The sequence below is a fragment of the Phaenicophaeus curvirostris genome, chromosome 1 (assembly GCF_032191515.1).
Source record: "Phaenicophaeus curvirostris isolate KB17595 chromosome 1, BPBGC_Pcur_1.0, whole genome shotgun sequence".
Taxonomy (NCBI): Eukaryota; Metazoa; Chordata; class Aves; order Cuculiformes; family Cuculidae; genus Phaenicophaeus; species Phaenicophaeus curvirostris.
In genome coordinates, this window is record NC_091392.1 from 4,433,582 (window position 1) to 4,460,270 (window position 26,689).

The 26,689-nt window shown below is 43.6% G+C and overlaps 2 protein-coding genes across 3 annotated transcripts in view; one reads left to right on the forward strand and one right to left on the reverse strand.

Annotated features, from left to right (window-relative positions):
* Positions 1–3,633, forward strand: part of ITIH2 (inter-alpha-trypsin inhibitor heavy chain 2) — a 29,495-nt gene extending 25,862 nt beyond the window's left edge. Inside the window, exons 18-21 of the mRNA XM_069867876.1 lie at positions 1,064–1,262; positions 2,222–2,394; positions 2,850–2,961; positions 3,486–3,633. Coding sequence (XP_069723977.1) covers positions 1,064–1,262; positions 2,222–2,394; positions 2,850–2,961; positions 3,486–3,633 — 632 coding nt within the window. The remainder of the gene's footprint in view (positions 1–1,063; positions 1,263–2,221; positions 2,395–2,849; positions 2,962–3,485) is intronic.
* Positions 3,634–7,925: 4,292 nt separating this feature from the next.
* Positions 7,926–26,570, reverse strand: KIN (Kin17 DNA and RNA binding protein). Of its 2 annotated transcripts, none has more exons than XM_069867464.1 (13): positions 26,422–26,570; positions 22,112–22,206; positions 21,194–21,237; positions 20,951–21,073; positions 19,827–20,008; positions 18,353–18,401; positions 17,965–18,022; positions 14,007–14,127; positions 13,472–13,522; positions 12,827–12,895; positions 11,677–11,776; positions 10,591–10,691; positions 7,926–8,837 (listed from the first exon to the last, which is right to left on the reverse strand). In XM_069867464.1, exons 1-13 carry the CDS (start codon positions 26,533–26,535, stop codon positions 8,775–8,777), a joined length of 1,170 nt encoding a protein of 389 aa, XP_069723565.1. In that variant the 5' UTR covers positions 26,536–26,570; the 3' UTR covers positions 7,926–8,774. The 2 variants fall into 2 exon arrangements, with proteins under 2 accessions (XP_069723565.1, XP_069723475.1); XM_069867374.1 differs by having other exon boundaries at positions 14,007–14,130.
* Positions 26,571–26,689: the final 119 nt, after the last annotated feature.

The window sequence follows — 26,689 nt, forward strand, 5'->3', positions numbered from 1 at the left end:
TTAAGAGTAGGAGTGAGACATTAGGGAATTTTTTTTCACTGTGAGGATGGCCAAACCTCCCACATGTGCAAAGGCTGAGAGAGTTGGACTTTAGCCTAGAGAAGGCTCCAGGGAGACCTTAGAGCAACCTTCTAGTGCTTAAATGGGGCCCACAGGAAAGCTGGGGAGGGGCTTTTCATCAGGGAGTGCAGAGATAGATTGAGTTTTAAGCTGACAGAGGGAAGATTTAGATTAGCTATTAGGAAGAAAATCTTCACAATGAGAGTGGTGAGACACTGGAAGAGGTTTCCTAGAGAAATCATGAATGCCCCATCTCTAACATGTTCAAGGCCAGGTTGGATGAGACTTTGAGCAACACAATCCAGTGGGAGGTGTCCCTGTCCATGGCACAGGGGGTGGAACTGGATGATCTTTAAGACCCCTTCTAAACCAAACCACTCTATGATTCTATGAAACACTGGGAAAGGAGTCAAGATAGGTGAGGAAATCTCCATGACAGGTGAGGATTCCCCTCTCGCATTTGTACTTCTATAGAAGAAAGTAGAAGATAGGCACAAAGAAAAATAAAGCTGGAAGCATCCCTGGTGGCAGGCAGAAAAGAAGTGCAACTGTACTCCCAAAAGAATCAAAGGGAATCAACCTCTTTTTAGAGGACTTTTCCTATCAGCATTTCTTTAACTTCCAGGATATGTGTAAAATTGATGAGCATTTGGGGACAGGTTAAGCTGGCCTGAAAATATGGTACCATTCCTCCACTGCTCATCTGCCCCATGCCTTTCACAGACAACAAGGGACTGAATGGCTTATGAATCATCTCATACTCTCAGCAAGACCTAACATTGATTGCCACCAGATTAATATGCTAAGGGTTGAACAGCAGCATCAGGAGGTGATTTAATAAATTATTCTCTTCTCTTGCATGGCAAGATGAGAAAAAGAGAGGGTCAGAGAGTTTCTTGCTTCTGGCGATCCCATGGTACTCCCTGCTGAGATCAGAACTTCAAGTCTGTAGGTGGTGCTCAGGTATTTATTTAATCAGTATCTGCTTCTCTGCCCTTCACAGGAGTCACAATCAATGGGCAGCTTGTTGGGGCCAAGAAAACAGAGAATAAGAAACTCAACACATACTTCGGCAAAATTGGGTTTTATTTCAAAAACAAAGGCCTGAAAGTGGAGATCACCACGAAATCGATAACACTGAAAGATGGATCTTATGGCATCACGCTGAGCTGGTCTGACACGGGGCACATCATTCGGAAGCAGTGAGTTGCTGAGCAATTGCTCTCTGCTCTATAGAAAACACTTGCAACACAGCGTTGGACTGACCTAGCTGTGGGTGGGATCCTGGTAACAGGGTGGGGCGTGTGAATCTTAGCTAGATGTCTGAGCTGTTGTACAGTTAATAAAATCAGACAGTAGGGCTAGGAGAGCAACTCAGTTGACCAAACAGAAGCAGAAAAAATTTAATACCTCTCCCTACTGCTTGATTGTGTTGGCTAAGACCAGGATTCAGCTGCCTAAACACAAGCACCTAATGTTATTAGAGATACTATCAGGCTCCTGACATGACAGGAGACATGACTCAGAACATCCAGAAGACCTTCACGTGCAGATTATTGGCTGGCAGCAATGTTGGACACCCTACAGTGCCAGACACCTCTTTAGGCAAGGGAATCACTTCCAAACTCTTCATTAATTGTACCAAGAGCTTAAATTTGTAAAGCAAAATTTGGTTGATTTGGTTACATAGAATCATAGAATAACCAGGTTGGAAGAGACCCACTGGATCATTGAGTCCAACCATTCCTATCAAACACTAAACCATGCCCCTTAGCACCTCGTCCACCCGTGCCTTAAACACCTCCAGGGAAGGTGACTCAACCACCTCCCTGGGCAGCCTGTTCCAGTGCCCAATGAACCATTCTGTGAAATATTTTTTCCTAATGTCCAGCCTAAACCTCCCCTGGTGGAGCTTGAGGCCATTCCCTCTTGTCCTGTCCCCTGTCACTTGGGAGAAGAGGCCAGCACCCTCCTCTATTAGGCACTGTCCTGTCATACCTTTGGGTACCACTCCCAAGGCTGTGGGTTTCTGATGGGTCTTCTGTCATGACTGCCAGCCCTATTTTGTTTTCCTGGATGCCCAAGAGCAACTCAAAGGGCCTGAGAGATTACGTGTGGGCTGCTAAACTGAGCGGTTGAACCTTTGATTCATTTCTACTAGGCTTCTCATATCTGTGAAGAAAGAAAGCAATGTTACTATCACCGTGGGTGAGGAGATGTCCTTCATGGTTTTGCTGCACCGTGTGTGGAAGAATCACCCAGTTAATGTTGATTTCCTGGGAATCTACATTCCCCCTGAAAACCAGTTGTCTCCCGCAGCCCACGGGCTGATAGGTAAGGGCTGCAGGTCATGTGGTGGGAACTGTGGGGTACTAGGTTGGGGTTTTTGCTAGGTGTTTGTCATCATCTAGATGACAGCCCTTTTCTGGCAATGGTATAGAACAAAACCAAGGGCTCTGTTCACAGGGAAAACTAGCCCGCTGGGCACTGGACCCACCCAAGGCTCCTTTGAAGATGTGGGAATCCTGATCAGCAGAGGAGGTTTTCCCAAGTACTCTTAACAGCTCTGACCTGCTCTCTTAGTACAAGTTTGCTGGCTCAAAAGCAAAGGTTTTTACTCTCCCAGTGTGGGTGATCTGATAGCACTGGAGACTTGGTGCCATGTGACTCACACAGGAGGAATTTGCCTGCTGAAGCCAATTTGATTTTCCTAAAAAGCCCAGCAGCAGCTTACGTGAGAGCCTCAAAGGTTAGGGCATGCAAAGAGCTTTAAACCTCTCTTTGATCAGGTCAGTTTGCATCTGAACCAGAGGTGTATATCCACCACCAAAGACCTGGGCAAGATCCAGAAAAACCACAAGCCACCATGGAAGTGAAAGGCAACAAACTCAGTGTTACCAGGTAAGAATAATCTGCTTTATTGCTCTTTCTAAATCTGACTTATTTTACTTATTAATGACGTCAATGACTGTAAGCTTATCAACTCTCAAGCTTCTCAGGAGGGATAAAAGCCCCTCTGCTTGCCCTCTGCTAATAAACTGGATTTAGTTGTTGGCAAAACACTTGGTACAAGCTCTGTTCTTTCATATCTTTGCATTAACAGTTCTTACCATATGTCTTCCCAGCATCTGACCTTGGACAGGCCATGTAACAGTGCCTGGGACCCCCACAAAAGGGCCATAGAACTGTAAAATTCACTGCATTTTGTGGTTGCTTCCACTCTCTGCTGGTGGAAGACACACATCTTGCCACTTAAGCAGAGCAGCACCATGAATGAGCAGGATTGAACTTGGCAGTGTTACATTTGTAGTTGGACCTGATGATCTTAAGGTTCTTCTCCAACCTAAGCAATTCTGTGATTACTGATGTCTTCTTTTCTACTTGTCATGCACTGACCTTTATTTTGGGTGGCTTCTTCCTCACAGGGGAGTGCAGAAAGACTACAGGGAGGACCGCGTGCTTGGGACTGACGTGCAGTGCTGGTTTGTGCACAACAGTGGGAAAGGTTTCATAGACGGGCACTACAAAGATTACCTCGTCCCCCACCTGTACAGCTTCCTGAAGAAACCCTGAATGCTCCAATATGAAACCTGTTTATTAAAAAAAATTCTCATCTGCTCCTTCGTGCCAGTAGCCTATCAAGCCAGGTTGACCAAAGGTGACTTCACCACCATCTGCTTTATAATGATCAGTGGTACAAAGCAATGTAACTCCTTTTTCTGTTAAAAAAAAAATGAAACCTGTAATAAAACGGCATGCTGGGTTGTAGTAGGTACCCTGCACTTCCTGTGTCTGAGTTAATGGATGTTAAACCCCATTAAAATTCTACTATTTTGTGATACATGTTTCACAGTCAGCTCCTAACAGCACTGTGGTGGGTAGCACACTCGGACAGATTCAATAGTTACTTTCAAAGTGCTGCTTAAACGTTAGTTCAAGCATTACTGCATTGGGCACAAACCAGTGGCTTTTTGAAGCCTAGTCCAGGAGGATGTGCATTGGATATAAGGGAAATTCAACAGAAAAGGAATGCAGGCTCTGGAATGGGCATCAAAAGGAGTCTCCAGTCTTTAAGGATGAGTTAATCAGTGGTGAGGAACACCCTTGAAACAGCTGATGCTGCTATACTGCAGAAATATTATTTAGATGAGTTGGGGATAACCTACACCCTATTTTTGTGAAAAGTGCAGCATCACAGTGCAGTTCACACCCAGGTATAAATCTGTGAGAACAGGAAAAAAGAAAAAAATCAAGATAGATAGAAGTCACCATCAGTGCTAAAAACTTTCCACCCAGAAGGATTAGCTCCCAAAATAAGTCTTTCTCTTCAAGAGTATTCAACAATAAATGAGACCAGCTGTGAAACAAATACATACGCATACGCACCTGGAGCCACATTTAAAACTCCATTTTCAGGCAATCTTAGGCAAAAACGTTGGTGAGATTCTTCTCAGCAGTCCTAATCTAGGGAGGGGACCCAAGCAATCTACTTGTCATCCTGAACTTTAGATTCTTTTACCTACAAACTAAGGGCTGGTGCCTGATCTTTCTTGCAGCCGATGTTAGGAGCAAGAGGACCAATGTGTTTGAAGTGTCTCAAAGTATCTTCCCTAGAAACTATTGTTTCTGTGAAATCATTTCCTCACTTTGCCTTTCGCTATATCCTGCAGCAGTGAGTTCCCAAGTTTAACTGGGCCCTGTGGGGAGGAGGAAAAACCTGTCAAGTTTGTTTTTAAACCCCCGCAATTTATAGTTCCACTGCCTGTTTCTTTGCTTGTATGTGAAAACAAGCAGTGAAGAATCATTCTCTGTTCGTCTCCACAGATTTCATAACTTCACACATATATTACAATCGCTCTAACTGTTCAGTTACAGAAGGGAAGAGTGGCTGGAAAGCTGCCTGGTGAAGAACCTGGGGGTGGTGGTTGACAGCCAGCTGAATATGAGCCAGCAATGTGCCCAAGTGGCTGAGAAGGCCATTAGCATCTTGGCTTGTATCAGAAACAGTGCGGCCAGCAGCACCGGGGAAGTCATCCTTCCCTTGTACTCAGCATTGGTGAGCCACACCTTGAATACTGTGTTGAGTTCTGGGCCCCTCACTACAAGAAGGACATTGAGGTGCTGGAGCACATTGAGAAAAGGGAAACAAAGCTGGTGAAGGCACTGGAGAACAAGTCTTGTGAGGAGACTCTGTGTACACACCCAGGAGTTGAGAGGAGCAGAACAAAGCTCCCATGATTCAAGAGGAGATGGTTAGAGACTTGCTTGCCCAATGAGACACCCACAAGTCTATGGGGCCGGATGGGATCCACCCAAGAGTATTGAGAGAGCTGGTGAACGTGCTTGCCAAACTGGGCAAGTTCCACTGGACTGGAGGCTGGCTGATGTTGTGCCCATCTACAAGAAGGGTTGCAGGGAGGACCCAGGGAACTACAGGCCTGTCAGTCTGACCTCAGTGCCAGGGAAAGTCATGGAGCAGGTGATCTTGAGTGATATCATGAAGCACATGCAAGAGAACCGGGTGATCAGGCCCAGTCAACACGGGTTCACAAAAGGCAGGTCTTGCCAAACCTGATCGCCTTCTATGATAAAGTGACCCGGCTACTGGACAAGGGAAAGGCTGTGGATGTGGTCTTCTTGGACTTCAGTAAAGCTTTGACACAGTTTCTCACAGCATTCTGCTTTGGAAACTGTCAGCCTCTGGCCTGGACAGGCGCACACTCTCCTGGGTGCAAAACTGTTTGGATGGCTGGGCCCAGAGAGTGGTGGGAAATGGTGTGAAATCCAGCTGGAGGCCAGTGACAAGTGGGGTTCCCCAGGAATCAGTGCTGTGTCCAGACCTGTTCAATGTCTCTATCAATGACCTGGTTGAAGGCATCAAGTGCACCCTTAGCAAGTTTGCAGATGACACTAAGCTGGGTGGAAGTGTCGATCTGCTGGAGGGTAGGGAGGCTCTGCAAAGGGATCTGAACAGGCTGGACCGCTGGGCAGAGTCCAATGGCATGAGGTTTAACAAGGCCAAATGCCGGGTCCTGCACTTGGGGCACAACAACCCTGTGCAGCTACAGACTAGGAGAAGTCTGGCTGGCAAGCTGCCTGGAGGAGAAAGACCTGGGGGCGTTGACTGACAGCGACTGAACATGAGCCAGCAGTGGCCCAGGTGGCCAAGAAGGCCAATGGCATCTTGGCTTGGATCAGAAACAGCGTGACCAGCAGGTCCAGGGAGGTTATTCTTCCTCTGTACTCAGAATAGTGAGACTGCACCTCAAATACTGTGTTCAGTTCTGGGCCCCTCACCACAAGAAGGATGTTGAGGCTCTGGAGTGTGTCCAGAGAAGAGCAATGAAGCTGGTGAAGGGGCACAGAAACAAGTCTTACAAGGAGCAGCTGAGAGAGCTGGGGTTGTTTAGCCTGGAGGAGGCTGAGGGGAGACCTCATTGCTTTTTACAACTACCTGAAAGGAGGTTGTAGATGAGGGAGCTGACCTCTTCTCCCAAGTTACAGGGGACAGGACAAGAGGAAATGGCCTCAAGCTCTGCCAGGGGTGGTTTAGGCTGGACATCAGAAAAAAATTTTTCACAGAAAGGGTCATTGGGCCCTGGAACAGGCTGCCCAGGGAGGTGGTTGAGTCACCATCCTGGAGTTATTTAAAAGATGGGTGGATGAGGTGCTGAGGGACGTGGTTTAGTGTTTGATAGGAATGGTTGAACTTGATGATCCTGAGGGTCTTTTCCAACCTAGTGATTCCGTGATTCTGTGTGAGGTGGGTCTTGGTCTCTTCTCCCAAGTAACAAGTGATAGGACGAGAGGAAATGGCCTCAAGTTGCGCCAGGGTAGGTTTAGATTAGACATCAGGAAATATTTCTTCACTGAAAGGGTTCTCGGGCACTGCAAGAGGTGGCCCAGTGAGGTGGTTGAGTCACCCTCCCTAGAGGTACTTAAAAGACAGGTAGACTACATGCTCAGGGATATAATTTAGTAGTATACAGTTATGAGGTATGATTGGACTTGGTGATCTTGGAGATCTTTTCCAACCAAATGATTCTATGATTCAAGCTCCAGAATTTTATGTGTAATTATTTTCGGTGGTACAGAAGTTGCTCTGTTCTTTCACTTATCCTCATTACTCTCCTACAGTACCTGCTCTTTAAGAAAAGGCAGAGCTGTTCACATAATACAGGTTGCAAAGAGAGCTTGAATAAACAAACAAGCCTGTCTTCTGTCTCCAGTTTCCTTCCTCATAATTCTCCATTCTTTGGATATTGCATTACTGCTTGACTCTGCCTTGAATTTATGGCCAGGATCCCTATAAAGCCATTTGACATCCTGTGTGAGTTACTTTGGCTATTCCAGAGAGGAACTGTTTCACTAAAACTCTGCAGTCCTTCCGTTTTCCTGCAGAGGTCCCCTGGAAACCACAGATGAACAAGACAGTGACCCTTTGAGAAAGGAGAGACAAGAACAGTAACTTTTGCCTGTAGTGACCTTGAACTCTTAGACTGCAATATAACTGATGTGCACATCATTACAGCACCTTGCCCTCTTCAAGCCTCGGCCAAGATCTCCTGTGAGGGGTAGAGGGGTTATCAATTCTCTTTCCTTAGGCTTCAGACACACAGACCCTAACTAGAGGCAGGCTGGACCATCAGGTGATGATCAGTTCATATTACACCTGGGACAAATAGTATCTTTTACACAAACAAGGCAGACCACCAGCTGGACACTTTACAGTGAATATAAACCAACAGAGTACTGCCCCATGCATTTAAAAGGCTGATAAAACCACACTGAACATAAAAAGGTTTATGTTTATTTCTGAACTGCCTCAAAAAATAAACGTTGTACAAAATGTGACATTTTTTAAAAAATAAGGAATCGTGTTATATCATTGACATGAGTAACGTTACTCATGTAGCAGAGCAAGGAAACAATGGAAACATGAACAAAGGAAAAGGAAGCCAAAACAGCAACCACAATCCCTACCTGCACACACTTTGGCTGGCATCCTAGAAACCCCACAAGGAATATCCATCTTGGAATCCATGTGAAGATAAATTGCATATTACTATGATTAGAAATCCTGACAAAAAAAGAGGACAGAGGAGCAACGACTTGGATTCTAATATTACCGATGTGCTAATCAAAACTAAGTTGGTGACAGTACTTAATGTACCAGGCCATTTTTACCCAATCGACGAAAATAATCCTTTGCAGCACCACTACCTTCCTGCTATTCTCTTAATCCCTTCCCTTGTTTCTGCAGCCAGAACTCAATTTTGGCTGCAGACTGAGAAGTGTGTTGTTTAAGCTGCACCAGCTCTGACACACACTGCCTGCCTCAAGCAGCTATTGGTAAGTCATTCACTCTCTTACAGAACTGTTAGCACGCTTCAGTAAATAAAATACTCCAGCTTGGAGCTACCTGCTATATTTTACAAAGGGAAATAGGACCAAATATTATAACTTAACTTTGACACAATTAGATGAAATATTTCCACTGATAAGATTTCCACAAACATTTTATGTCACAGACCCACAGTGATCTTTAAATAAATCCAGTTTGCTTGTGGTTAATTTCTATATACATTATAAATACATACATACATACACACACACACTAAAAACCCTGACATGGTAGAGTCTTGTGTCTGCCTGCAAGATGCCAGAAAGATGGTTTTGGGAACAAAAATCTTCTCTGATCCACTATTCGTGCCTCAGGCAAGTTTGGAAATGTCTTCGTACAGGATATCCTCAACTCGGCGTCCTTTTAAAGGTCCCTGCAAAATAACACAGTAAAAGAAATAAGATCAAAATATTGACTTGTTTCTTTGTTGATTTCCCAATAGAGAGCTTAAACTAAACCAGCTAAAGGGACTGTATGAAATCTTGCCACGTTTAGACAGTTTTCAAGGAGCACAACCAGACTGAACAGCACTGGAAATTCACAGGCACTCCCATTTTTCCTCAGTGTTGCACACAGAGAAGCATGATTAATACTCTTCTGTTCAAAGCCACACATAACTGCACACTACAGGCAGTAAAGCGGATGCTTAGCAGAATGCATCCAAAAATGCACGTTTAGGTTTTGCTCATGATACAATGTTTTCTGGTTTATTATTTTGAACCTGACCAGAGAATGTGACAGGGCTTCAATGCTGTCCCAGAAACCTTTCCTCATAAGGGAAGGAGGAGGACCAGGCAATGATCTCTTCCCTGTGGTAACCAATGACACGACCCAAGGGAATGGCAGAAAGATGTGCCAGGGCAGGTTTAGGTTCAGTATTAGGAAAAGATTCTTCACTCAGAGGGTGCGGGAGCACTGGAGCAGTCTCCCCAAGGAAATAACAATGGCATCAAGCCTGACAACATTTAAGAAGCATTTGGACAACACCCTCAGACACATGGTGTGAATGTTGGAGTTGTCCTGTGCAGGGACAGGTGTTGGACTCCATGATCCTTGCGGGTCCCTTCCAACTCAGGACATTCTATGATTTTATGATTTTTCACTTTCAGATCACTCTGTGCTAGTAAGTCCTTGCAACTTTGAGGCAAACATAAGCAACTGATTTGAATTAATTCACGGTGAACTTATAAAGGAGTAAAATATTTAATTTTGACTACAAACTTCCTATATATAATAATCCTGGTTACTCACAGTCAATAAGAAAATTCCCCCAGACTTCCTCAGCTTCCAGGAGTACTTTTACCCACTTTTAATTTATCAACTCAGAGTTCACACAGGAAGGGAGATCTTAACATCTACATCACAGCTAGACAAAAAACTACCCTTGCTTTCCATGACCAACATTGTCATGATCCTTCACTCCAACTCAATAGTGTTTAGGACATCTGCACAGTCACTTCTGAAGTAAATTATCCTATATAGGCTAAGTTTCTGCAGACCTTCTTTGACTGGGATTCCTGTCCTGCAAGCTGTAATTCAGAAATTTGGGTTTAAACCAATATAACCTCTGCTGTATCAATGAGTTTAAAGATTGATTTTGCTGAGGAGAACAAAGAAGTAGCCACACAGACATGATGACAGGACCTAATTTTAGCTCAGAGAAAGGTGATGTGCAAAAAACCCCAACCCCAAAAAACCAGTCATAATTGTTAACCATGAACAGGACAATAAATAAGCACATAAAGCCCCATGTTTAGTCTGGAAAAGGCAGAAGAAAATTCACCTCTTTGGATACATCACATTTTTTACCTTTTCAAAAAACAGTAGAACAGCCACATTGGAAATAAACATATAAAATATTCTGCAAGTCTCTTTCAAGTTCAAAACTTGCTAAATTCAGCATCCTGGCATCTTTTTAAAGGTAAACAGCAGAGCACTAGTCTGCAATGGGGAATACATGGCTGTTTTCCTACTGGTTGGGAATAGGTAGGGGGTGACCACGTTTTGCACACCAAAATCCCACCTGTAAGACAGGATTAATGATACCACCTTCCTTTGTGAAAACATTCTAATGTACAGATTAAAAGCACACCATGCAAATGAGATCTTGAGGGTTTGTTACTTACAGAGTCGATGATTATTGTCGCTGAAAACCTCTTTTCATTGATAGATTCCAAGATGCCTTCATTTCCTCTGTAGCCACCATTTAATACCATCACTTTCTTGCCTGAAATGATTAATTGGAGAATAGTAACATACAGGATTCCCAGCTTCTTCTGATGGAGTCGTGTTTAATGAACAACTGAGGGAGAGACAGCTTCTCCCAGCAGCTCCAGCAAGCAGCTTTGAGGTCTGCCTAACAGCCTTCCCATTTTAGTTTACTGCTCCAGGCTCCACAGATGCTATGAGCTGAAACCTGGAATTACATCAGGGAAAGAAGCCAAAGCTACTTCTCCTACATCCCATTCCCCGTGCTAATGGCTTTGCGTATCTCCTTTTTGCCTTCTGTTTCACCTAGGCAGTCCCCTCAGGGGATCAATTCTAGCGCAAGGATGCTACAAGTACCATTATGCTAAAGAGCACTCACCAACACCACAGACCAGCTCCTTACCAGCTGTAGAAATGCAGAATCCAGCAGGTCTGAAGAACCTGTGAATCCCAAAATTCTACACCCTGTTTTCCCATACACTACTGTGTTCTGCTGACTGCCACCCTGACTGTTCCCTGAAACACTGTTCAGATGCTACACACAATCAGTGTGTACCAGGCAAAGAACCAGTGAACCAGACAGGAGATGAGATAATCTATGCCAAATGCCCACAGCTATTTGAGGCATGACTCTAGAAGGAAGATACAGGAGAAATAATGACCAAAGGCTCTGTAGGGCTCACAGATATTCTTCCTGGCAGCTGAAGAGAGATGCTTTCATCTTATCAAATTAACAGAGTCATAAAGCACTCCTGTGTTCTCAGAAAAGAATCTAATTTTTACAAGAAGGGACTGTGAAGACTCAAAGCAGAAGCAATGTAATAATTCCCTAGAAAGTAACCAGAAGATATATGGTAAATGATCACAGTACCTCATGAAATGCTGCCCCGAGAACAAGACGGCTTTTGTTATGCTACTTTCAAGTGGATGAGTTATAGTTTAAAAGAACTGAAATAAAGTTTTGCTGTGACAGCTAAGCTGAAAAATGAACAGAAGAGCTGTACCTGGTGCAGGTATTACAGTCTCCAGATGTGTCTGATCAAGCTTCAGTTTGTCTCCAGAATCAATCACCTTCACAACTGCTGTGTATTTGTCAATCACTTCCTGTTGCGAAAGGCAGAGGCCAATCAGAAAAATACAGAAATTTCTCCACATTTACATTTCAAAACGAACAACTCGGGACCACAAGTCTGCACTTGTAAATTTTCCAAAGCAGCAAGGACTTACGAACTGTCCTAAAGGCATCCAGCTTTCACAGACTGCTGTCTGGCCCCACTCTGAATTCAAGGTCAGTTTAAAAGCGCTCCTTTCAAATATCAAGGACTGGTTTAATTGACCACTAATTTTGTCAGCTGTGTCTGAAGGTTTTGCCAACCTTCAGGTCAGCTATCTTAGCTACATCCCTCAAAGACACAGAGTAAACTAGAGGCTTCTTTCTCCCATGGAAGGCTAAGCTGGCTGGAAGCCACCTAGTGACAAGTGGGATACTACCTCTCAATGAGGCGAAATGTTACTGATCACCCTTGTGCCTAGTGTAAACCATGTTCCACTTCTCATATTCAGAAACAGCCACTGGCTCTCATAAACCCTACCAGATGCCTATCAAAAAAGCTCCATACTCTCTTGTGGATCATTGATAAGACACCTGGTTGTCACCTTTGGCAGTCTTGCCAGAGACTGTTGAGCTTTGGACTATCTAGCACAACATCATTCCACTGGCAGTGGCTAAAAGCAACCACTTCCAAAAAACAGAGCAAGGCATACAGCCTGAACATTTTGTACACAAACAGGATCTTGTTCAAAGGCAGCCTGCAGCTTAAATACCAGTGCTAAACTGTCTGCTCTGAGATTAATATGCAACAGCACTGCTCTTGGTCATATCACATTGACAAAGTGACTACTCTCCAAGATGGACATGTTAATAGGGACAAACTATGCAGGACAAAACAGTGCTTAAGAAAGAATTACTGAGTAAATGTCATTAAACTAATTGAGAGATCCACTCCCTGACCAGAATAATTTCCAGTAAAGTTACACTGATGTTTCAGTGTTGACTTAAGGCTGAACAACTTATAAAATGAAATAAAACTTCAGAAGTTATGTGATACCAGAAAAGCCTAAACAATGCCACATGCCTCCATTTACACACTTTACCTTAACAACTGCCTTCTTCTTGTGATACTTCTCTCCAAGCTTTTTTGTTATAATTTTTACAACGATTTCCTGAAAGATGTGAAAGGGAGTAAAAATAAATGCAAAATATACAAACAACCACACAATCTAAACTCACTGCACACTCGGGTCCCTCCGACTCCAACCACAGACTGCACAGTACAGAAAGCAACAACAGTAAAGCTGTAAAACAGTAAAATGGATCAAAGGTAGGAATCCTTGATTTAGAAGTTGAGTCAATACGTAAAATCCGGGATGACGTTTCTCAGCTCGAAGGCTGATGTTAAGTTCTACATCTCCGTGCCTACCAGCAACCATTGCAGAAAGAAGAGGGCTGTAAGTAGCATCATGATCTGAACATGATCTGTAGAGACTCACAGCACCAAGTCTCTGATTAGAGAATTGTACCCCATCTGAGATCAGGCATATGATGCTTCAGACTGCAGATCATGCTCAAACAGAAGAGTAATTCCTCTCAGATACTGTAATATTTCATATTTGGCAGCGTGGAAAATAAGAATTAATTTAGTTTGGAATCTGCTTTTGGGTCTTTACCAACGTTAAAATCAGCTTTAGAAATGCAGAATTCGTTGTACTTAGTATAATAATAATTTTTGAAACACTTACAGGCTGCAACCAGTAGTCTCTTCGAGCTGTTCTTTTCTTCTCCTCTTCAAGCTACAGAACAACAACAAATAATCACCATTTACTTCCTCCTTTCACTGCAGCTTTCCCATGCCTTTGAAAAGATAAACCAATTCTCCAGGCTCACGTCAAGCGGGGAATAAAAAGAACCACAAAACTAAATAAGGGTAAGTCAGTGTGTGCTGCTGCATAAAAATCAATCTGACGAGATCCAGGAATCCATGATAAAATGTTGCAGATTTATATTTGGGTTTTGTCAAGTGTTTCTAGATATTTTCTTCTGTTCTGAAATCTGTATTCCATTACTTTCAACATCTCAGCCATTTAGGGAATAACCACTGGTGAGCCACAGAAAACAGTTTTAATTGGGATGTGAAATCATTGTGCCTGATAAGATATAGAAGTCTGAATTCCACATGAACTGAAGGTCTGAGGTCACTTCCAAGGGATGCCTTGGTAAAGCAGACATAGCCATAGGCACGCGGTTATAAAGATACACATCCTGCATAATTATTACCTCCATAATCTCATCCAGTGCAGATTTCTTCTTTTTCTCTTTGGACTGACCAGAGCTATGAGCTGATTCTTTTCTTTTAACTGCCCCTTCCACCATCTTCAGTGCATTTGGTCCAAGGACACTGCTGGAAGAGTAAGATGGTGTTTTCAGAGCCATTCTCCACCAAGACGCATTTGAAAAGCTGGTTGTGCAAAAAGGCCTGCTGATCTATTTAATTTCAGCTGTGAAAGCCACCTTCCAGACCCTGCATGCCTCCTTCTCTAGGACTGCATTTGGCAGCTAGAACTGATCTCCTTGAGACGTTAACTCCATGTTCACTGACGTTCATTGTTAGCAGTCCAGCTGAATGAAAACAACCTAATGATCAGTTCACCAGTGTAAAAGCAGAGTCCATCAGGGACTTGAGTTCAATGGAGAGGACAAAAGCAGGTCTGCAAATAAGGTTTTCAAACTTGAAATGACAAACTTGTGGCTTTAGAGAAGCCACCTGTACAGAGCAACTCCCAAACATGGTAAGCATCTAACACTCCTTCCAGACAGATACTTAACCTATTCATCAGAGGGAAAAAAAACATGTGAATCTGCAGAAGAGGGCTCTGCACCCAGCAAAACCCCTACCATCTTCACAATCATATTCAAAACAGGCAAACAGCCTATGAGTTGTGAAAGATAAAAGCAATCGGCACAAGAAAGTTACATCTCATGGGTCAGGGAACATCTACGCAAAGTGAGAACTGTCTATAGGCAGCTTGAGTTAAGCCATATTTATAAGAGACATCTGAATGCAGTAAAAAAAAATATAGGTGTTCTCTCATCCAGAAAGATGAAGAAGGCTGCTGTGAGGTGGACAGTAATGAAATAGTAATGCAGCCTTACACCAAATTGCGTGTTCTGCCTGCAGTGAGGATGTTGGATATAGTAGCAAAGGGAAGACAGGTAATGGGAGTGACGATACAGAAACAGCAGTAGAAGCAAAATTGAGAAAAACTGTATATCAGAGGAAGTCTGGATAATCTCCATAGGAGAGTTCTAGAAGAAATAGTACCTTAAATCACAAATCAAATAGCAAGTACTTAAAATAACATCTCATAAAGGATTCTATATAATTACAACATAACTTCAGTGTCTATATTTAAAAAGGAAAACATACCTGTTTGTGAGATTACTAAGGAATTGTTTGGTGTCAATACTAAACTGAATCTTACTTAAGATGCACCTACAGGAAAGCTGGGGAGGGGCTCTTTATCAGGGAGTGCAGGGACAGGACAAAGGCTAACAGTTTTAAGCTGAAAGAAGGCAGATTTAGATTAGACATTAGAAAAAAAACGTTGCTGTGAGGGTGGTGGAGGTTGCCCAGAGAATCTGTGGATGCCTCCTTCCTGGAGGCGTTCAAGGCCAGGTTGGATGAGTCTAAGCGACCTGATCCACTGGGAGGTGTCCCTGCCCACAGCAGGTTGGTTGGAACTGGGTGGTCTTTAAGGTGCCTTCCAACCCAAACCATTCTATCATTCTATGATTTAACACATTCTCTAAGGACCTGAGACAATGAATGAGAGACCACCAATTCTGTTTGGGTGTGCAACCAATATGGAGGACTCAAGAAAGTACTGGATACAGAAAGGACTGGTTTATCTTGTAAATCATGTTTTAAAACCACAACATTCAATAGCACCTTATGCAAGCTCACATACTTTGGAAAAGTTTACTCTGATTACCTTCTATCTAGTGGGAGCTGATTAAAAACAACAAATGCAGAAAGGGTTCTGGGTATCATCACAAGTTTTGGCTAACAGTGTGAACCAGTTATGAAAGAGACAAATACAATCATAGGAAGCATCAGGACAGACAAATATTAGTGCCTTGTATAAGCCACAACGATGTTTCTTTTGCAGCATGCAGAAATTTTATCAGCTCCCCTGTTCAAGATTAGCTGAAACTTGAACAAGGACAAGAGAGGGATATTCAGCAGATCAGGGGAATGGGAACATGAGGTCTGTACTGTGCACGTCTGCTTGCACAGCACAGTGATGGCTGAGAGGCTAAAACTGTACTCTGCAAAAACTTTGTCTGAGAAAGTAAACACCAGGAAGAAAAAGAATTATTTCTATTAAATGCCCACATCAACATGAGAGCAACTGATATAAACCAGCCATGACTACATTTACCTGGGAAATTACAGACAAGGTCCTAACCACCAGAGCAAACAGGTTTGGAAGGACTTTCCCTTCGGACTACATGGCTGGGGTGGCCCTAACTGTGTACAATGGAAGCTGATCAGTGTGCAGGCAGGATTGTACACTGGCACACTTGCAGTACTGCAGAGAGTGACCTTGAGAGTAGCTTCTGCTCATTCCTTAATTAGAAGTAACTATAATCTTACTTGTCTACTAAGTGAGTTAAGCAGGGATTTGAGGATGCAAGTTCTTGATGGGAAAAAAAAAAGTAAGTCCAAGGTTCCCACTTTGCTCAAGGGCAGTCAGTATTGGAAACCATGCCTGTAGCAGTGACCTCCTATCTCCGAATCAGCCAGACAGACATTCATGATAAGGCACACCTCCCCTCTCACTACACCTCTCAGCAAGGCTCCAATTCCATCTCTGTACCACCTACCAGTATCCCCATGCCCTCAAAACTCTACCATCCACTATCTTGGATCTCCTGGTGTTGTTTCTGCAACCTGCTCAGGAAATGCAAGTGCCAGGAGTCTGTAGCTTGGGCTGCCAGCACAGAAGGTGGGAGGCCAGCAAATCCTGCTTTATGCTGCACTGGGGTACTAGGCATCAGGGCAAACTCAACTGATCCTCAGTAACAGCCAGGAGCTGCAGAATAAACACCTTTACAGGTGTTTATTCTTCCCTGTTTCTTCTGTTTATTCTTCCCTGTTTATTCTTCCCCCTGTTTACACAGGGAAGCAGTTTCCATATACAACTCTCAAGCGATTCCTGTATCACCAGTGACATACAAATCACCATCTGATCACTTTACCATGAAGCTTGTACCCTAATCTTGCTTTGACACTACCATTACAAAAAGTTTGCAGACAAGTATCTCTCATAGACTACTTGATACATGATTTCACATTCAGCCAAATTCTAGCAAGCACCTTAAATATTCCTCACAGGAACTATTGACGTGAGCGTCTGAATTTTCAGACTCATCTTAAGCACAACTCTATGCTTAGGGATAATTTACAAGTTTTCCTCAAAGCCAGAAATCTGTACCTATTATTGCAAAGAACTACTTAATTGTCTCATTTTCTGCCTAGCATATCTCCCCTAAGATACCCTATCTAAGAGCTGAGCTTGCAATGAGAGGTAAGCTTTCTTTTCACTTGCAATATATTTAATAACAATATTGCTTCACATGAAAAGATGTACAGCTCAGACAGTTTCACAGATTCCTGTAAGTCAGTATTGTTTGCATTATTGATCCCTTTTGCTCTGCATAGCTTGTGGTTATATGAATGCAATTAAATTCATGAGCTTTAGAAATATTTATACCAGCTAGATTGAGCTTCTTAATTGACGATCAGAGAAAGTGTTACCTCCAATTAGACAAGGCAATCAAACCTTTCAGGAACCAGAATGAAGAAGTCATGTATGTTCATTCATAGAAGGCAGGTGGGACTAGAACATATTCATTTCAAATGCTTTGACCGGATTCCTTACGCACACTTTCATGGAATGGTATCTTCTCAGAAAAGCCTATAACTGCCTATTACATGATGGCCACCTGTCAAAAACCATAGCGAATTCAAGAAGGCTCCTCACAGCAAACATTTCAGATAAACCCATTCATCCATTTGAGATGCAAAAGGAACCACAAAGATACCTCATAACCCATCCTGAATAACATGACAGGATATTTCAGGACAATTCACACTCTCCTGTTCATACAAATATCATTGCCACATAAGCGCTTTGCAACAGTAAGGTTTGCCTTTAAATTCTTTTCTCACCTTGTTTTAGAAGATGCTGCTACTGAAGTACTTGCTCCTTTGTTTAAATTAAATGTGACTAAAAAATAAAAAGACATTACTCTATTTCTATCTTTAGAAATAACTGCATTGAAGGATGTTACAATTTCAAAAATCCACAAATGGAAAAGATCATGAATTTGAAAAATATTTACTAATCTATGTTTTGGTTCACCTTTTAAAATAAATTACTTTAAACTTCATAAGAAAGGATATTCTTTATTTCTGTATTTCCATATTTCAGTGCTCTTTATAACTGATCTCAAAGCACTTTATGAAGCACTGAACTGGCCTCAATGCTCATCTCACTTTAATCACAAAATTAGCTTCATTAGGTTCTAGAAAATTACATATATCAAAATCCAGTTACCTTTTTCTTCTTCATTTTCTCTGTTCAGTTCAGTATAGACTGGTTTTTCCTGAAAAAAAAAAAAAATGCACAAAACACATTTGAAGTGTCAAACAGAAAACTGAGCCAAGGTATCATTTTTTTGGTGATCATTGATTAGCTCAATTTTACAGACTACTGTGAGATTATTACAAGGAACTGTAATATTCAACCTGGCTTGATTCACAGAAGATTATAAACTGAAAACAATATTCCATTACAAGCTCCTGTGCAAAATTCTCTAATTAACACCCTCTACAGAGATGCTGTTTAAACTTGCTCGATTCCAGGATGAAAGGAAAGTGGCCCAACTGTAGCAGTTTTCTCTGTTTGCACCAGCGTGATTAGACTCGTTTCTGGACAGACTGATAACTCAAAGAGGGAAATTCTGGAATCTTTCCAAATTTATAACACCGAAGGCTCAGACCATTTAAATTTCAATTAGTTTTAAATTAAGAAAAAGATAATTGTTTACAACGGCATTTAAACGTACCTATCAATATCCAGGATCAAATGGGAGGTTTATGTCCCAGGCAACAACATGTATGGAAGACACAGAATGATGCCAAATAAACAGATTCCAAATAATACACCATCACTATCAAAATAAAACTTTCCATTATGCAGATTTGATTATATCAGCCCTCTCCCCTGTTATTTATCTCAGTGTCCTCATTGCAGAAGGTACTTATTATTTGGAGCCTTAAAGTTATGAAATAATGAAGATACGTCATGCTGGTTTCTGTTATATACACTCCCTTCCTAAATTCAAAAGTGATTTTTAAATCATTAATCACTTGAAGATCAGTAATTATTACTCCTGTAATACTAAAGCAAGCCAGTTACAAAGTAACTCCAAGTTTTTCTCCAGAGCAGGTTATAACCTAAGATAACCATATAGCAGAAAATTCAGAACAGAAATGAACTGATGCGGTGATTCAAGTGTGGAAGAAGACAATCTAAATCAGATTCTGAAATGTCCAGGATCAGACACCAGGGCCACAGGATACAATTCTACTAGATTTCAATATCACACCAAATCTTAAAGGACCTGAAACCTCTGCTTTCTGCTATTTATTACATTTTTAAACTGTAAATCCACATAGGAAATTGATGTTCATCACTTGTAAAAATCACCAACAAGCTGGTTAATCAAGGAAATGTAACAAGTCGCAAATCCAACAGAAACAAGTTAGTCAAGACTGCCACCAGGAGTATCTGGGAAAAGACTGTTACTTGTGGCTTAGAAAAGAAGAGCAATGTAGCCAAATATGCTTGCTGTTCCCCAGTTTGAAGTGGTGATGAGCTTCTAAATTGAAGCATGATGCCTACTCACCACCTTCTGACTGACTATAAAGGAAATATCAGAGCAAGAATCCCAGCAGCATGCAATTCACCATTAACTTAACCAAGAGGAGACTGGAGATGAAGGTTGACACAGTGCAATTTTCCTCACCACTTCTTTTCCTTCCAAACCTCTTCTAACTTGTTGTTCAATGAATTTAGCAGTCTTTTCTTCATCATCCAGGTCCTGTTTCTTCTTTCGCTCTTGTTCTTGTTGTCTGCGAATAGTCTCTGGGTCCCTATCGATATATTGAATATACCAGCCTTTTGGAGTCTCATCAACCTTACAGAGACCTAAAAAGTCAATGGAAGATAAAGTAAGATTAATACTCATAAAAGCAAGCGAGGGACAAAGGAAATATCAAGATCATTTTCACAATCCATGTTCCCTATGATAATGCAAATACCTTACTAGAGACAACCTACCTCTTACTGGCCTGGTAAAATTGACTTTGAATTCTTTAGTATCTGTTTCTACCTTTCTGCTAGCCAGTTCTATTCGGAAATAGGCCAGAGCACATATCAAGTGTTTTATAATACTTCCCTTATTGAAGAAAATGTTTCCTTCCTGCTGTTTTAACAAGGAAGAAAACAGAAATCTAACATATATAAGCAATACACACTAACAGCAATCCATTAAAGGAAACTCTACCATGAGGCTATTGTTACTGACTCGACAGAGTGACTTTTCAAACACTCTACAACACACGAATGTATCCTGTAGGACACAGGCAATCGGGGCCAAAATAAACTTTCACAGTGCCATTTAATCTCCCTTCCTCCCACTAACACAAAACTGCTGATTTCAAGCTTTAACCCTTCACCAGAGCAGGATTGAAAACAACTGCTTACTTCTCAGCACATTAAATATGGAAGGATTTTGTAGTCATTATAAGTGTTCTGTCATAATTTTTACATGGCAACTGCTAAAAGTTGATTTTGAACCTAGTAATTTCTCCAGTAAATACAGACCAACAGATGAAACAAGAGAAGGTTCATGATTGATGCCTTTGCCCCAGACTTCTGACATTTTTCATAACCAAATTCCTAGTGGTTGGCACAGAAATATGTTTGGACATCTGTTAATATATATACAGGAGGGGAGGGGAGAGAAGAGTAGGGAAGGAAAGAAAAAGGAAATGGGAGAACTAATATAAATGTTTACTGATCCCTTATCAGCAACACAATTACCCAATAACTTTAAAACTTCCCAGACCTGAACACAACTACATTTACCTTCTCTGCCCAGCCATTTAGTAAAATCAGTCAGCGTCTCCCACTGTGTGGCATTCATGTGGATGTGTTCTCGATGACTGATATATTCATTGTACACAATATTATTGTGGACTCTCTTTGTTCCTGAAATATAGAATTAGTAAATATAAATATGGGACCTAGGAAGAAGCAACCAAAACTTCTTGCACTGAACTAATAAAAGACACTAAAAACAAACAAGCAAATAAAGAGTTAAATATTTACCAAATCGCCTCCTGAGCAGTTCTAGGAAATCATTTCGGAACTCCCTTAGAGGATAAAAAGAAAGTACTTTAGTAATTTTTTTATTAATACAAGGCAATTTTCTATTGTCATTAACAGTGAAATACTTGCAGTATAAAAAGGAGAATTCTTTTGAACTAAGTGTAATAAAATTCAGATGCCCTTTTCCCCATTTCAGTAAAGTAGCATTAAATGCAGTCTGTATGCACAAAGAAATACAATATGGTACTTGCAGATACAAGTTAAATCTTCAAAAGGATAAAAACTTTTCAAACGGATAAAATGGGAAGAGCAAACTCTAAACACTTCCCACTAATTGCTGGTATTTCACTACCAGGTCCCTTCCCAGGTTGACTGACATGGAATACAGGCAGGAAAAAGGACAGCAGCAGTAGATGGGGTGGAGTGATCACTCATCTCATTGCTAATTCAAGGGCTGAAGGACAAAGCTTCACCTCAGGCTGATGTTGAAGACAGCTCCAGTCAGCCCAGTGGTCACACTGGCCAGCTGCACAGAGGACTCCGAGAAGCTGTGGGACATCAATCACACCCCGTAGCTGTTACCTCTCTGTAAAGGTTCTTTCAGCTCTCTGTGCATGGCAGCCACTCAGCTGGGGACAGGATGGTGAGGAACTTTGTTACACAGAGCAACTTAAAATGGGGCTCAAACACGGGATGAAACTGTCAAATCCGATCAAACATCATGGCTCCCTGAAACCTCAAACAAGCATTTGAAAGTGACGATGCCTCGATTTTCGAACTGCCATTTAAAATAAGAGCTGATGCTAAGATCTATCAGAACAAACTGTCTTGAATGGAACACGACCAGGCCCTAGAGGGATAGCAGTGCAGATGAGATATAGGAATGAAGACCTGGGTAAGAACATGCAGCAAACTTACTCAGAAAAGTAATCCATGAATTGCTGAGGATTTTCAGAAGCCAGCAGCAACTGCCTCTGGTGGGACTCAGACATGCAATGACATTTGAAGCCATTCTATAAAATAAAAATAAATTCTTTGTTTGCCTTTGTCTCAATTTGCAACACTTGTACAGCTGAAGAGTATTAAAAATAACATTCTGTAAGTGAAATTTCTTAAGAGGCTCCAGAGGAAACACCTGAACTCAGCCAGAGCCAACACAGGGTGGTTGTTCCTCCTGAGCAGACAAGCCAGAAACACAACCCTTTCCAAAGACAAGAGCCTCAAGACAAACTGTGAAAGAGGTTGTCAGACAGGACATCCCAGCAGTCCTGTTTGTACCTTGTGGAATGGGATAGATGGGGCACCACCCAGGTCCACCCTGCACCCGTCCAGATACATGTGCAAGAGCACTGGAAATGTTTGCTGGCTCCCAACCTCACCAACACTGAATGTTGTGTAAGGAGGGGACGGTGTCCCGCAAGCGCTCAAGCTACGGACTGTAATAGTTTGGGCACCTCTGGCACAGGGCTAAAGTCATCAGAGCTCCCCAAAAAGCAGCCAGACATAGGATGCTGGACCACATCCTTCTTTTGTCTAATATAATTCCCTTTCATCACAATATGATTAAATTACAGTAAATTTCATCCCATGTGAGCCCTGCCCCCCCTTACAAAAAGATCTGGTTGTAACACAGTGAAGCACAACGCTGGTGGAAATCGGGAAGATGAGGATACTCACAGGCATCTGGGTGCAAGTAAACAGACAAGAGAAAAGAAGAGGGGGAAGCTTCAGAGAAAAATCATCCCTTCGTAACAGGAAAAGAAGGGAAGAAACTGAGCCAGAATCAGAAGGAAAGAGTACTTGGTACAAGAAAGATGTGGATTTGTTGGAGTAGACGCAGAGAAGGGGCACAAAAATGATCACTGGGATGAGAAATTTGGGTTTGTTCAACCTGGAAAAAGAGAAGGCCCTGGGGAAACATTATTGCCGTGTTCCAGTTCTTAAAGGAGGCCTTCAAGAATGATGGGGACAAAGTTTTTATCAGGGCCTGCAGCCATAGTCAAAGGGTAATGTTTTTAAACAAAAAGAGGGTAAATTCACATTAGATATAAGGAAGAAACTTTTTACAGTGAGGGTGGTGAAACACTGGAACAAGTCGGCTAGATGGTAGATGCCTCATCCCTGGAAATGTTCAAGGTGATGTTGGACGGAACAACCTGAATGACTGTAGGATGTCCCTGCTCACTACAGGGACATCACAACAGGGGAGTTGGACTAGATGTCCTTTAAAGGTCTCTTCCAACCCAAAATATTCTCTCATACTACTATTCTATGTAAATAGTGCTCCTCACAGTGCTCCAAATGTGGATTCTCTTGGGCACATGACCACACCCACCCTGTCCCCAAAGAGACCATGGCTACCCTCAACTCCTCTCTGAGGGAGATGGAAGCTGCTTATTTCATAACCCCATCACCCTCCCTGGGTATATATGAGGCAATTACCCCTCCAAGGGAGATTGGGTCCACCCTGTGTTCCCTGGGTTGATCAGTCACTTCACAGGGGATTCATCAGGGTCAACATGTGTTCTCCAAAATGGATCAGAGCTTCTCCTATGGGGGATCCCAAAGCGAGTGACCCTGGCCGAGCTATCAGGAACCTTCCATGTTCCATGAGCTGTCCCAAAGTAGACCATGGCCCATACAAAAGGCCCTCCTGAAGGACAATAAGGGCCCTCTCCAGCTCTCCTCTAAAAGTTTTTCATGGAAAGGGTCAATGGGCACTGGAACAGGCTGCCCAGGGAGGTGGTTGAGTCACCTTCCCTGGAGGGGTTTAAGGGACAGGTGGATGAGGCGCTGAGGTGCATGGTTTAGTGATTGATAGGAATGGTTGGACTCGATAATCCAGTGGGTCTTTTCCAACCTAGTGATTCTGTAAACAGAATCAGGGATCCCCATGCTACCAGCAAGTGGGGCCAGTATGCTCCCTAGAAGGACTGCACCCTGCAGATGGGATCAGAGCACGTACAAGAGACAAGGGACACTCACAAGGGGAATCTGGGTCATTCCAGGACTCCACACAAGCGAATTAATAGAATCACAAACGCTGGAAAAGACCTCTAAGATCATCCAGTGCAACCAGTCCCTTGGCAAGTTTGCAGACGACACTAAGCTGGGTGGAAGTGTCGATCTGCTGGAGGGTAGGGAGGCTCTGCAAGGGCATCTGAACAGGCTGGACCACTGGGCTGAGTCCAATGGCATGAGGTTTAACAAGGCCAAATGCCGGGTCCTGCACTTGGGGCACAACAACCCTGTGCACCTACAGACTAGGAGAAGTCTGTCTAGAAAGCTGCCTGGAGGAGAGGGACCTGGGGATGTTGGTTGACAGCCAACTGATTATGAGGCAGCAGTGGCCCAGGTGGCCAAGAAGGCCAATGGCATCTCGGCTTGGATCAGAAACGGTGTGAAAGAAAGGTCCAGGGAGGTTCTTCTCCCTCTGTACTCGGCACTGGTGAGACCGCTCCTCGAATCCTGTGTTCAGTTCTGGGCCCCTCACCACAAGAAGGATGTTGAGGCTCTGGAGTGTGTCCAGAGAAGAGCAACAAAGCTGGTGAAGGGGCTGGAGAACAGGCCTTATGAGGAACAGCTGAGAGAGCTGGGGGTGTTTAGCCTGGAGAAGAGGAGGCTGAGGGGAGACCTCATTGCCCTCTATAACTACCTGAAAGGAGGTTGTAGAGAGGAGGGTGCTGGCCTCTTCTCCCAAGTGACAGGGGACAGGACAAGAGGGAATGGCCTCAAGCTCCACCAGGGGAGATTTAGGCTGAACATTAGGAAAAAATTTTTCACAGAAAGGGTCATTGGGCACTGGAACAGGCTGCCCAGGGAGGTGGTTGAGTCACCTTCCCTGGAGGTGTTTAAGGCACGGGTGGACAAGGTGCTAAGGGGCATGGTTTAGTGTTTGATAGGAATGGCTGGACTCGATGATCCGGTGGGTCTCTTCCAACCTGGTTATTCTATGATTCTAACCATCAGCTCAACGCTACCACACCAACTAAATCATGTCCCAGAATGTCACGTTTACACGGTTTTTTTTAACGCCTCCAGGGATAGCGACCCAACAACTTCCCTGGGCAGCCTGTTCCAATGCCTGATAACCCTTTTGGTGAAGAAATTTTTCCCTTGTTCCAGTACCTGAAGGGGGCCTACAAGAAAGCTGGGGAGGAACGTCTTATAAAGGCTTGCAGTGATAGTATACGGGGCAATGGGTATAAACCAGAGAGGGGCAGATTTAGACTAGAAATAAGGAGGAATTTCTTCATCATGAGAGTGGTGAGGTGCTGGCACAGGTTGCCCAGGGAAGTTGTGGATGCTCTATAGCTGGAAGTATTAATGGCTGGTTTGGATGATGCTTTTTGAACAAGCTGATGTAGTGGGAGGTGTCCCTGCCCATGGCAGGGGGGTTGGAACTGGATGATCTTTAAGGTCCTGTCCAACCCAAACCATTCTATGATTCTAATACCCAATCTAAACCTCCCCTGCCCCAACTTGAGCCCATTTCTTTTCATCTTGTCACTTGTTTCTTAGGAGAAGAAAAAAACATCCATCTCATCACAACCTCCTTTCAGCTAGCTGTAAACAGTGATAAAGTCTCGCCTCAGCCTTCTCTTCTCCAGACTAAACAACCCTAGTTCCCTCAGCAACTCCTGCTGGCCACATCACCTTTGATTCAGGGAACTGTACAAGCCTATGAGGCCATGTACTCCCTACAGTGATTGCAGGCCCCGACATGAGACTTGGGGACTACAACAAGGAGCTGGGAGCCCCGCTGTATTCCTTTCAGTGTCACGGGGGGACACTGACAAGGGGGACCAGAGCTCCCCTTAAGCCGACTGAGAGACCCAACAACGAGGATCTGTTGCCCCTGTGCACCCCAAAGAGAACCTCCCCCCTCAAGGGAACAGGTTGCAGCCTCCCATGACCCCTCACAGAAGATCACCAACCCCACAAGCGGACTGAGAGCCCCAACCGAAGGAACGTGACACCCCTATGCACCCCAACAGAACCTCCCCGACGAGCAAGGGGACGAGTGGGAGCCCCCTCACAAGGACCGCCAGCCTCTGCAAGCAAAACGAGCGCCACCATCGCGGGGACCTGATGCCCCTAAGAACCAAAAGAGCCTCCCCTCTCAAGGGATCGGGTCGGAGCCCCCCTACACCCTGACGGAGGATCGCCAGCCCCCGCCAAGAACTCAGGACCTGCCTCAGGCCCTGCCGCTGTCTGTTCGCTCTCACCTCATCGCGGCACTGCTTCTGGCACATCTGACAGTACCAGCGCAGCTTCTGCAGCCCCTTGGACTTGATGCGGTTGGCAATGGCCTTAGGGCTGAGGAAATCCGACTTCCCCATGGCGGCGACCCTCCTCCCCGCTTCGCCTCCGAAGACACCGTCGCCGGAAGTGGAGGCCGCGCGCCGGAAGCCCCTCCCACACCCTGGCGGCCCGACCGGGCTGCTCGCAGGAAGCCCCTCCTACTCCTTGGCGGAAGTATCCGTTCACTCGCGC